Raw genomic sequence first — 13339 nt, 5'->3', positions numbered from 1 at the left:
ACAAGAAGTAAGGGACTTTGATAAGCTTAGAACTCAAGCTATGTTTCTCTGATACCAGTAACCATAAGCTTCTAAGTAGTGTTGTGGTGGCATTTATTTCCCTGCATGTCAATGTGGGTTCATAGCCCTCAAAAAGGAATCTTAAGCAAAATTGTGAGGACGTGGCCGCGTCGGAAGAGGGGCTTATCAGCCTAGCTGTCTTGATGTCTGCAAACCTGACTCATTTTTAAGCGAGATCACTGTAAACGTAGTTTGATAAATGCATTTCTACTTCCCTAACTGTAGTTTGGATTTATGTTTTGGAAACCTTTGGGATTGATCGAGCTCAGCATTTTCTTCACCTTATAACTATCAGGCCTCGATGCGCATCTCAAACCTTCAAACCAGCAAGTTCTTAGGATCATTAGCATTCTCCAGATTAGCCTTCTGTCTCATTTCATCAAGCCCTGACGTGTACGACGAGACACTGCTCCTTCGGCCTCTGCCTGATGGCAAACTACACGCCCGTTTCAACTTCAGCCTCCAATCATCACTTCCAACTACACCTGCCCACCTGCTTTCGGTGATTAACGATACCTTCACCCAATCCAACATCCGACTTAGAGAATCGGATCTGATTCCACCTTCATTCTCAGAGCTTATCCATCAATTTTCAATCGCTGAATTTGGCCTCTCACTAAGTAGAGGCAGGTGGGACGATACCAGGTGGGCGAAACCGACCTCTGTCGCTCACCCCATTGATCGTAAACCACGAGGCGCTCAGGTTTGGGCTTGGCTTGATCGACCAGAACCCAAAGCATCAAGCTTCAACGAATTGAACCATGACATGCAACATGCAAGCAGTATTGATAATAATTGGGCAGGGTTAACGAATACATTGGCTGGTTTATTCTGCGCCTCTCTTGGTCAGCTTTCTCAACCGGCTCACATCACTCGGCCACCTCCATCACTATTCCCAAGGCGAAATCAGGAACGTTTTAGGACTGATACTGGAGAGGAGATTGAAGCCGAACTTTTTCATGGATTACTGCCGCTAGAGCAACCATGTACTGAAAACCTGTCACCTGTCTTGCGATTATTGCCCTGTAAAGGCCACGCTGGTTTATCCATGCTCATAAATCCTCATAGACTTTTTGAAGCACATTGGCAATCAATTGCGGTAGAGCTTAGAAAGGGTACAGGAGATGGACAAGCAGGGATGCAATTAGAATTGATCATCGAATCTGTTTTAGATCCTGTAAGGCGTGATAAAAGCGCCGGTGGGCAAGGAAAACGAGGTGAGGGCTACGTCTGAAAAAGGCAGTCAAACTTTCAGATAACTCTATTTTAGGAACCTCATCTCCGTGCTTCTGTGATTTGTCTTGAATTAGATTGGTCCCTTAAGTCTACTTTTGATCGATCGGTGGAAAGAGTCTGCCCAGTCGCTCGTTCAAGTAAAATCATTGTCGTTGATGACCCTGCTGCAGTTGTTGAACCGAGAGCTGAAGCTGATGGATTACCGATCAATGGTCTTCATTCCTTCGATTTGATGAAAGGTAAACCACAGGTTTAGTCTCATCTGGTCATCTGATTTGAAATTATCCCAGACCACATTTTTTTCATTTGCTTATCTGCTTGTGTTGTCTTTGCTTTTGCTTTTGCCTTGAGGCAGCGGTCTTGCCTCTGGAAATCGGGATGAATTGGCCATCTGAGTCTCATTTGGTTTACCGTATGTGAACGACCACGCTTTCACCATGTCTGTGGAATCTAACAATTGATTCGGCGTTTGACAGCTTCAAGCTATGCTCCTTCATTAGTCTCAATTGAGCGATTTTGGTCCGGTGCAGGTCAAGCAGATGGGCGATTAGGAGTCGAGATCAGGAATAATGCCAATCAAGCTATCGAGGCTGTTTATATTGAGCAATTACCTTGGTGGATCAATGCTTACATTCATACACTCACTACCACAATCGACGAAAAGAAAGCAGGTAAGTAATAAACCTCTCAGATCTGCGGGAGAAGTGAGGTTTGGTATTATTAAATCTATGTCTGACTAAGCGCACCTTCGCAACTCATATTTTTCTGACCTACACAGATCAAATCGTGATCAAAAAACACATCACACCATCACGAGCACGACAACGTCCACTGACTCTATCCTTGACCCTGAGATTACCACCTAAGAGTTGTGTAAGGATTGACTTTGAGTACACCAAGTCCTTATTACTTTACACTGAATATGCATCAGATGCCAATCGTGGATTTGACCTGCCTCCGGCAGTTTTACTGATCTCTAAGACTGGTGAAAGATTTTGGACTACGGCTGGTTTGATTTATCTAGCTACGCCTGATTTCTCGATGCCTTATAATGTGATCATTGTTACTTCCACTGGTGCGCGTTTTTCTGTATTCAAAAGTGACGGACAAGTTCAACTTCAATATTGACATCTATGTTGGGACCTGAAAAACAGTGATGGCTTTATTCTTTGGATCTGTCTTCAATCTATTGGTTCGAGAATTCAAGCTTGTGAAGTTGCCAAAACAAAAGAGTAGGGGTTGAATGGATTAGAAATCTCAGGGGCACATCGTTGACTGTACGTAGATGTTTTGGAAAGTTCAGGATGATGTCAACGATCTCATGATGATTTGAGGGTTTGAAGATCTACAATGTACTAAATTTGCAAATGTTCGTCCAGTATTGCTACTCAACATCCAGACTTGGAAGTGTCAATATGATATGTATCAATAGTAACATCAAGTTTCAAGAGTTTGTGAGTATGAGGGATTGAGATCCAAGGTTTCATCATTAATCTGTTCACCTTGATCACCATTCTCAAGATCATCCTTCTCCGTCTATTTTCTGGAAATTTCTTGTCTCATAATATAACCCTTTCAGGTAGGATGCGCTGTTTTCTATGTTTTGACATATGGTGTATCACAATCTTGTGCCTCAGTCCATGTGTGCGCTTTATTCAATAACTACATAGCACTGATTCACAAGACTCCTCTTGGACCAACAAAAAAGACATCTAGGATACTTGAGGTGGTACATTTGTTTTGTGAAAGGTGCCCCAAGTTAACCAAGTCCCTCTAGTCAGACAATTTTTCCTTGCAAGCTTGGATGTCTGTGAAGTGACGTATGACTTATCCGCTGGTCTTGGTGGGCCAGCAGGGGTGGCAAATTTCAGTTTGGTAGGAAGGTTTTCCAAAACCTAAACTCTCACATCCTCTCAATCAACCTGTGTGCCCATTTTAACTGTGGCCACCCATGTCATTGCCTTCAAATATGCCTGTTCATATTTCTTGTATATCACTGTGAGAATTCCCAAGAAGGACAAGAAGTTTTTGAAGTTGAAATTTGGTTACAAGCAACAACTGTAGTTTTGAAATAAAATTGACAGCTGACCCCAATGATTGCATTTGTGTTTCTCTTGCAAGAGGACTCTTATTTGATCAGTGAATTTTGTTCTATAAAAGTTGTTCATTTCTTTGCTCTGAAGATTTTGCTGTCCAAGAAAATCAATAGCGGTGTACAAACCTACAACCCAACATGAAAACCCATGAAAAAAACCCATGACAACCCAACTTTTTTATGGGTTTTTTTCATGGGTATTTTCACATGGGTTGAAATCGGCATGAGCTGACCACCTGTTTCTTAAAAAAAATTGAGTTCAATATGGACTCAACTAACACTTCCCCTTCCTTGCCAGCTCAACGCACGAATCCTTCCACAAACCAGTCACACCCACACCAACTCCGACTTCAAACTCGGTTCAAGATCCTTCAGTTTCAATTGGCACAAACACGGCGGGATCTCACCCTAATACACCCTCCACTGACCGGTTCAATATGATACATTACAATTGATTTGATATGATTCACTTTCATCTAACTTTGGGTTTCTTCTATGATATCTTTCTCTTCTCTGACTTTGTTAAACTCATCATGACTTTGTTCAATCCAAACAAATTAAATTTATAAAAATCTAAAAAGGTTCTGCATATCTGATAAATGCTGCTTGTCTTTTTATTAATCCCATTATTGTCTTGATCTTAGAGTTTATCATACTTGAACAAGTCCAACTATCGTTCTCTTTAAGTACTCCGCTGAAGTCTATTTTTTTTTCTTTTTAAGTGCATTGGGCTTTATTGCATGAAACACTAGCTAAACAAGTTAAATTGAAAAGGACCAGTACACCTTGGAGAATTTGGCCATCTCGTTGGAACAAAGAGTGTCGTTGCCAGTTGATGATCAGATTCTTTAATCTGTTTTTTTTTACCATAATGCTTTTTTCCCTTGTGTGCAAGCACGCCCCAATTTTTTGGGAGCTTGGTGGGTTTTTTCCTTTTAAACGTCCCAATTATCTGGGAGTTTGGTGGATTTTTCCTTTTTAAAAGACAACAAGGTTGAGCTTTTATTGAACTGCCTCGCCGGTTATTACCCGCCGAACTCCGTAACGAGATTAAGCAGTATGCTGTTTCTGATATTTTTCAATCGAACCCAGTTACGTGAGTACTTATCAGCGGTTTAAGGATGTAAAAGGATGTTAAAGACTGCCTCGCCGGTTATTGCCCGACAAACTCCGTAACGAGGTTAAGCAGTACGCTGTTTCTGATATTTTTCAATCGAACCCAGTTATGTGAGTACTTATCAGCGATTTTTCTTCTTTTGATCAATTTGGTTCTTTCCATCTCGTGGCAATTTGTTCTTTGTTCCGCGGCCGTTCTCCTTGGTCCTGGTCCTGCAGATAAGAATGAAAGTTATGGCGTTCAAACATGTGCAAGAAATTTGCAAAACCAATTTCTTGCACGGATCTTGCTTAATTAATTTTTTCACAACCCCCTGCTGTATGTATCTCATCAAGGGCAAACTGAGTCCTCGAAGCGGGGAAGCCTAGGTTCACACATAACTTTCTTAAGTCTGCAAGTTTTGTGGAAGTTCTATGCAAGATGTTTAAAAGAACTTGCACAGAACTTTCTTGCAACTTGCAAATTTCTTGCGCATGTTTGAACGCCATAAGTGTACAAATCTTTTTAAGGCTGAAGTCTATGATAAAAGTCGGTGAGAGCATCCACAGTGGTGGGCTCCAAATCGGGGCTCCAAATCGCACGAATTCAAATTTGGTGGGGCCCCAAATCAATCCGGATGCAGTCGTTCGGACTTCAAAAGTGTAGATTCTATGTGTTTACACACACTTTGAGATTGGTATGCGTGGGCTTAGTTGGAGAATGAAGATGGTTACAGACTCACCTCAGGATCAGATTCAAAGTTATCTGATGGCCTCAATGCCTGACGCTTTTCCTGTTGTTCGGCATGCGCTATCACAGCATCAGTTTGGGCAGCCTGCAAGGTAAGGATGTCAGCTGCATCAAATCCAGGGATAAATTGGACACTGTACTCACCGCCTCGGCTCGTGCCTTGAGCTTGCTCGGATGCGGAGCTACAAATGAAATCCCAGCCTTATTTTTAGGATAACTTGCATGTGCCTCTTCAACCCACGATTGAAAATTGCTGTGATCTAACACTTTGCGGTTCCTGTTTGTCTTTGGAAAGCTGTGGTTTGAAGCAATGTATAGAGTCCAAACCCCCCCACTCTCCTCATCGAAAATTACCTTGTTGAGTACAGACTTGATGTGCGCCCCTGTGTTGTCACTTTTGGCAAGTTCAGCGCATTTTAACCTGAGTTCATCTAAATTGAAATTGTTCGAATCCCATTCAATCGTACAGTTGGAGCAGGTGATTTGGTGAAACCCAGACTTGTTTTGCTTGTTGGGCACGTAGAAATCACAGTTAAAGTTGAACTTGAAGGGGCCATCTTCATCTTCTGCTGCACGATTTTCAGAGTTGCCCTTGGTCTTTGAAGCACAATTGACCTTTGAAATTTTGAGGCGAGTCAGTCTAGATATAAGAAAAAAGAATAGATACAGAAAGTGAGACATACCCCATTAGTCAAATCTGCTAAGACTTCTGGTCCAGATGATTCAGATCTAGAAGACAATCTTTTGTTCTTGTTGGTTTGGCTGATACCGAGAAAGATTGGATCCAGATGTTGGTTTTCGCTCATGGTTGATTTTGATTGTACAAAGAACAAGAGCTAGAGAAGGAAATTCAAATCAGGAGTGATGGATCATTCTCAAGCAAAAAAAAATTCATCACAGCAGCTGCGGTGACTGCGGCAACTGCGGCAACTGGAAACTTTTTTTTTCTCGGGCCAGGGGTGCCATTCATTTTAGAAAAAGTAATAGCCCAAAGCTCGAAATTTGAAGCCGGCTACAAAAAAATTTGGCGATGGGGACTGCCATTGCACCAAAAAATCGGGGCTCAGTCACCAAATTTGGCGATAGCCCCGATTTGGAGCCCACCACTGTGGATGCTCTGAGAAGGCAAAGGAGAATCTGATGATTTGGCCGAGAGGGTCGGCCAGGGTCGGCACTTGGTCAGCGGACCTTTTTGGGGGTCTGGAAGGTCAAATTTGTCAAATTTGACGAATTACGATTCCTTCCCCACATTTGACTGAATCAAACTCTTATTATCAACTGTGACCAATCGACAACCCGTCGATCAGCACCATCGATCAAAATGAAAAACCCAAGAAAAGCAAAAGCTCGACTTCCTCGGACCAAAAAATCGCCACAGACTCATCCAGATATGTTATGTCGACTACCGAACGAACTGCTTCTTCAGATCATGAAACATCTTATCGATGACCCTAGTGATCTTAAAGAACATCTATGCACGAAGGTTCGGCAAGGACATCCTCTCTTATTCGGAAAGCAGTCGAGATTATGGATCTATCAGCATAAGCCGGAATCACCCCTCTTGACCGATTTTCAAGCGTTTTCAGTTGTGAATCGAAAAATTTATCATCTCAGTCAACCTATGATATGGAATGTGAGCAAACTTTGACTCAGTATAGCTACCAAGATAGGACATGCTGGATGAGTATTGATCAGGATATGATACCGAACTTGTCTGTTTCTACCTAGTCTCTCAGCTTTCCTTCGGTATTATCTGCACCAATGTCCTTTTGGATCAGCGACATCTTACCAAAACACGGATCTCACGTACAGGTACTAGATGTGTTATTGCGCTCGGAATGGCTCCAGACACCTCGGGAATCAATTTCAATCAATGAAGCCATCAGAAACAAAAAATCACATCGCTATTCACTTCGATCTTTTGATATAAAGCAAATCAAGTTTATAAAAGAAGATAAAGAGTATTGGCAAGTCGATCAGATTCATTCTGACAATCTAGCTGTTTTCAATGACGGAGGAAACCGTGCATACAGACCGCACCATTCGATACGCACAGCTTTTGGTCTGTGTCAAGAGAATTTAATCAAAGTGCTGTCTCATTGTGAAAACCTTACCACACTCTATCTTGGAGTTCCAGAGTGGGGCCGTCACACAAAAGAACGACTGGATAACTTATGTTGCAATCTTGATTCACTGTTCTCTGAACTCGGACATCTTCAACATCTCCAAATTCGAGGCCCTTTATTTTCACGTATCTACGCAAGGTGCTTTCAAGAGCCTCTCAAACATCTTCAACTTCTTGAATCACTCGAGCTTAAGAATATCATAGTGGACAACATGAAGGATCTTGGCCGTCTTCTTGGCTGTCTATATAATCTCGAACATCTTGAACATCTTGTCCTAAGGCGTGTGTATATCTGCCGTAGCTGCACTGGATATCAACCAGTCCCTCCTCGACTACTCCAGCTCAAGATTCAAAGTAACTTGACTCATCTGGAAGTCGAATTTGCTGATGTCTATAGCTCTATTGAATTCGATCAATTTTCTCTACCGGCTTTAACACACCTAACGATACGATTCTGCTTTGATTTTCATTCTATACAATGCTGGAATGGGTGTAAAGACCACCCCGATCTTACTCTCCTCCATCTCAGAGAAGATAGTTTTCTGTTCGATCCAAACGCGAAATTATTTCCCAAACTTAAGGTATTGAATTTACGTATAAACTTTCAGTGTAATCTTATAAATATATCTTTAGAGCCTATTCTGTCTTCGTTAAATATTTTCTGTGAATCTCGAGGAATTGAATTCAGGGTTTTTCATGAAGAGGAAAAGGACGACACATGGCATGTAACAACACGTTCTTCCATTGATGATCAATTAGAAAACTATCCTTATCCTCATTAAACAGCTGTATAGTAGTATGTACATCACTTTACTTCCAGAAAGTCAAAACTTATTTCAAAGTCTCCTTTGTATCAATATCCCCTTTCCTTCAAGTTGATCAATATAACATCTTTAGATGCAAGAACACTCCTCCCACAGATGTTTTTCAAAGGTTAGAACCAATTTTGTCTCGAGGAGCATTAGGTCTACTTCTTCCCAATTATCCACTTGGAATTGAGGAAAACTGAATGTGTGCAAAACACACTTTGACAAAGTTGAAATTTCCAAGTTTCAAAACCAGAGAACAAATCAGAAAACTATGTCCCTCAGGGTCATACATTTGTATAGTATATATTTTTAGTGCCTGATTGATCCTTCACAGGCCATTCTGTGGTCAAGTTTTTCTACTTCAGTTTATCCTTGAATGTAGATTTGCAAGCCACCTTACCTTTCGCTTACCACAAAGGGTTGCTTGAAAAGTGCGAGAAGCCTGGGATCTCTTAAATTGGCATTGAGTCCAAGTGAATATGGAAAAGAAATCAGTTAAAGAGAGATGTCTGTTACATTCTGTAGCCTTGCTCAAAGGGTCATTGGTCAGTCAGATAGACAAATAGGAGCTGCAAGAGATCACAAGAATGTGGCAAACTGATCAGGTATGTATGAGTCATGAATCACATACTTTTAAGGGAGAGAATATCAGAAGAAAGAAAGAAACCAGTGATATCATTTCCCTGACCTTGATCAAGTCTTGACATCATGTACATGTAACACACTATGAGCCTTCTCAAAGACAGGAAACCAGATGAGGGGAACCGGAACTTGTGTTTATCAATCAAGGACCAAATGTCCCTGAAGGGTAATGCACCGACCCGGCCCCGGCCCAGTAAATCTGGGCGGACCGGGGCCAACCCCTCCCCTACAGACCGGGCCAGCCGGGTCTGCCAGCTATACCGATGAGATATGCTCAAAAAAACAAAAAAGGAAAAAAAACTTGTATATATTATACTTGATTTTCCAAATTTTTTATCTTTTCTATCCCTTTCTAGAGTGACTTGATAGGTACAGTTGATCCAGATTGGCTTGACCAATCGAAAAAATCGAAAGTTTTTTGGAGAGTGATACAGGCCAAATACAGGCTTGATTCTAAGCATATGCTACCATCGAAGCATGGGATTTGGAATATCTCTTGACCGTCGAAACCGGTCAAGAGCTGGTCTACATACCACACCACATCACCACCACACCAACAACAATAACCTCAATACCACCGTCAAACCCCGATACCCTGTCCAAACCTTCACAACCATGCCGAGAGGACCAAGCAAGCGACAACTCCAACTTGCCGAGGACGCGAGGGCACTCGAGGAAGCGTAAGTTTGATATCTTTTCCTTTTCGATATCGTTTCCTTTTTGATTTCAACTGACATTCGATCTCATTTCCTTTTTTGATATCGTTTCCTTTTTGATTTCAATCGATATCCAATCCCCTTCCCTTTCAACATCACTTCCTTTTTCATTCAAACCTCAATCACATCGGATTCACCTGAGTTTCTTATTTAAACCCGATCAATCTATCCATCTTCTCAACTTCCAACCACTCAATCAACCGACTTTCTTGACTTCCAATGATTGTCTTCTTTCTTCTTAGCGCTGAAAAAAGAGCAAGAAGGGCTCCACAGGAAGGTCTTAGTCCTCCTCGTGGCCGCGGTGGCAGTCCTTATTACATGAACAAGTAAGTTTTGTTCTCATTATTTCGACTCTCATCATTGTTGCATTCTTTCTGACTACTGTTTATTCGTTTGTAGGGACGGTCACCACTGGGAACTTGTTCGAGTTAATGGTCAACGCCAATATCTCGATTCAGAGTCGATCCATGTCAATCCCTATGGAGAAGGTGGTCCTCGTGAGTTCCGTTGCCGACTTCAAGCGGAAGCCAATATCAATGATTGTCAGTTTTCTTTCTCTATTCTTTAGAATTTCTCTGGATTAAATGAAACTAACCAATACTTTCACTTCTTTCCACCTATCAACGGTGTCTCATCAGTATTGAATACTCCTCAACATTCTGGATCTGAAGCCGCCGAGGAACTTCATTTTTGGAATGCCAGCGAGTTGGATCCAAGGTTTGGCGATGGAGGATACAATATCCAAGCTCGAGGTGAAGAGCGTAGTAAGTTTTTCTTCTTTTCATAGAGCCTGTTCGAAAAATTCAAACTGACGTGTCCTTGAGTTAGCTCCACGCATTGAGCTGGATCTCACTCATTCGCCCTGTCTCATCGCCGCTCCGCTCCCCCAATCTGGGTCAATCCTTGCTGCCAGCGACGAATCAAAACCATCAAAAGCCAAGTTATTCTTTAGGGCTTATATACCCATTCCACTTACTGATACTGAGCGACGAAACGGTTTGGCTCAAAACTACATCGACTACGAGACTGAAGACTCCATCGATGTGATGGTTCAAGTCAATGGCGTGTCATTGACTGAAATCAAGAATTCCCTTTTCGATCTGTGCAACACCAACAAAAACGGTACCGGACGAATACTCAAGCAAGCTGACAATGATCGTCAGGTCACTTTCAAAGCTTACGTAACTCAAGGTGGCGTCTTTGGTAAAACTTTGCCTCCGGTGATCAAAAACGATTTGATCTTTACTGCATTCAAGAATATGGCGATCAGCAAGAAATGTAAAGGTAAAGAAATGGGTTTCCGCATAATGATGGAAAACCCAAAGAAAATGGCTCGTAACAACTCGAAAGTAAGTGACTTGTCTTCTTCATGCTTCCATTTTCTCGTTTTTGATCAACTGACTTTGAACTCTGAGCAGCAACTCCAAGTCGATCAAGCATTGGCCCATGCTGATCCGGACACAATTGATCGCGCTCGACACGATCAGTTAGAGATGGCAGTAAGTACCACGTCTCATCTTTTTCCTTTGATCTTGAAGAACTCAAACTAATGAACGACTTTGCTCAAACAGTCAATTGGTGTCGAACCGACTGTTCAGTCTATACATACCAAGCTCATGACCATGTATGGAAAGTGCTCGATCAATGGGAGGGAGTGCATGGGAATGATCAACCCATTGAACCCTTGCCAAGGAATGCATCTCTCCTTTATCGCATTCGACTTATGGGCCGAAGCTGTGGTAAGTTTCTCTTTTGTTAATATTCACAATCAATCAAAACTGACCGATATCTTTGGAATAGGCGAATAAGACTCCAGGAGTCTCGGTCCACAAGCCACCTACCGGACCTGAATTTGTCTGGGAAGATCTTGAACAACCAATCAACCCTCATGCATACTCCGCACCAAATTCTCAATCCACGAGCTCTGCGACGATGGTTCCAGTCGGCAATGGTTTGTTCGCCTTGAACAACACCACCAACCACCAACCGCCTGAAGCTCAAACTGACATGACACTCCCAAGACCACTTCCGGAAATCGAAGACTATCTCGACTTCTGTACGATCAGCAAGGACGACTCCACGACTCGAGGTATAGTCAAAGATTTGGACATTGTCGACTTTGAGATGTTCGAGTCTGAAGAACTCAGTGTGGACGAAATGAAAAAGCTTGGTTTTCCCTTCGGAGCTCGCCTTCGTCTCCATGCGAAATTGGCTTCCTATCGACTTGATCTCAAAAGAAGAAACCATTGCCCAGTCTAAAGTTTTCTTCCTCAACAAAAAAAATGTACTGACTGATCTCTCAAAGAGTGTGTTTGGAAAGTGTTGTAGCTACAGTACTGTACATTAAAATATTATTATCCCTTTTGTGTTTTGTTTGATAGCTCTGCAATAAAAAAGTCTGTGTCAATGAATAAAAAAGTGCTTGAATAAACACTATGAGCCCCAGTTTGACTTGATCAAGTCTATGAGAACTTGCGTTGATAACTGAGTTATTTCTTACAAGAAAAATTGCTTCATTTATCAATGAAAGGCGTACAATCAATAAGTTGCTTCATTTATCAGTGTGACATTACAATCAATAAATTGGCACTTCCTCTGAAGACCTTCTCATTTCTCAAAGAGAACTTTTTTATCTCGCAGGTATTTTTCTCACATGATAATGTTAAAGATTGGTTCAATGACCTTTTGATTTCTGTAGAACATTTTTTTTAAAATTAAAAAATATTTGAGGATCTGATAATGTACAAAGGATGTTATGGAAGTCGATTGCTCCATCTTCTGTACCCACAAAATTGATACAGTTTTGTAATAAAAGTCTCCCTTGAGACATCACTCATTGCCTTATGAAGACATCGAAACCTGTTAATGGCATTTGCAAATTTCCCCTCCCGACGAAGCTTGTCCTTGAACACCTTGAAGACCCGCTCGATTGGATTGAAATCCGGCGAGTACGGTGGTAGATACACCAAGAGAACTCCCACCCTGTCACACAACTCTTGAATGATGCCACGGCGATGAATCGGTGCATTGTCCATTACAAGGACAGAATTCCGATTCGGGTAAGGTTGCATTACAGGAAGCTACAGTCAATAGATGTATAGTCAGCTTCTTGAAGTGGATCAGATTTTGAAGCAAGAGAAAAAACTTACAAGAACGTGTTTAAGAAATGCTTCGAATTCATTTCGAGTATAAGCATTGATCTTGCTGTTGACTGCTAGCAAACCCAATTCGCATATTGCAGCCAGCATGCTGTAGTGACGACCGTTGCGTTTGCGCTTCAACGCTCTCGGTCGCTCGCCTCGCTTGGACCGAACGTGCTTCCGTTGCACATCTTGTGCTCGTAAACCACATTCATCTAGGTTAAGTTGAAGTAAATTCAAGTTTAAATCAGTCTCATGCTTCTTTAATCAAAGAGAAAGAAAGAAGAATGGAAAACTTACCAAGGAAAACAAGAAAGTCATGTGGAATTCGACAGATTCGAGCAGAATAGGCTGATCGAAGGGCTGGTGATTGCATCGGATCGACGGCAGAGACTTTATGGACGGTAAGAGCAAGACGGTCCTTGAGATCGTTGGAGATTGTTTGTCGAGAAGCCACGAGATCCGTGTGATTGTACATGGCAGCTTGAACCTCGTCGAGAAACAGTGTAGGATCGGCGTCAATGAGTTCGGCCATAAAGTCTCGATCCTCGTCAGTGTATAGAGTTGGTCGGCCTCGTCGTTCGTAAGTGGCAGGATCCCGTACAACCGCTCGAGTCTCATCGTAGAGAGCCTTCCATCTTGAGAAGGTTCTCGGTTTGATCGCAGTAAC

General features: G+C 42.0%; 2 protein-coding genes across 2 annotated transcripts; both read left to right on the top strand.

Annotated features, from left to right (window-relative positions):
- Positions 1-346: 346 nt before the first annotated feature.
- On the top strand, positions 347-2975 carry MELLADRAFT_78546 (uncharacterized protein; the record flags this gene model as incomplete). Its single annotated transcript, XM_007413276.1, has 5 exons — positions 347-1237; positions 1331-1535; positions 1773-1967; positions 2075-2371; positions 2451-2975. 5 exons carry the CDS (start codon positions 362-364, stop codon positions 2537-2539), a joined length of 1662 nt encoding a protein of 553 aa, XP_007413338.1.
- A 4568-nt stretch (positions 2976-7543) lies between these two features.
- Positions 7544-8263, top strand: MELLADRAFT_72547 (uncharacterized protein; the record flags this gene model as incomplete). Its single annotated transcript, XM_007413277.1, has 1 exon — positions 7544-8263. The coding sequence occupies one exon, from the start codon at positions 7575-7577 to the stop codon at positions 8142-8144; it is 570 nt and encodes a 189-aa protein (XP_007413339.1).
- Positions 8264-13339: the final 5076 nt, after the last annotated feature.

The sequence above is a fragment of the Melampsora larici-populina genome, assembly GCF_000204055.1.
Source record: "Melampsora larici-populina 98AG31 unplaced genomic scaffold MELLAscaffold_35, whole genome shotgun sequence".
NCBI lineage: Eukaryota > Fungi > Basidiomycota > Pucciniomycetes > Pucciniales > Melampsoraceae > Melampsora > Melampsora laricis-populina.
The sequence above is the reverse complement of the archived record's forward strand: the minus strand, read 5'-3'. Positions and strand labels throughout refer to the sequence as shown.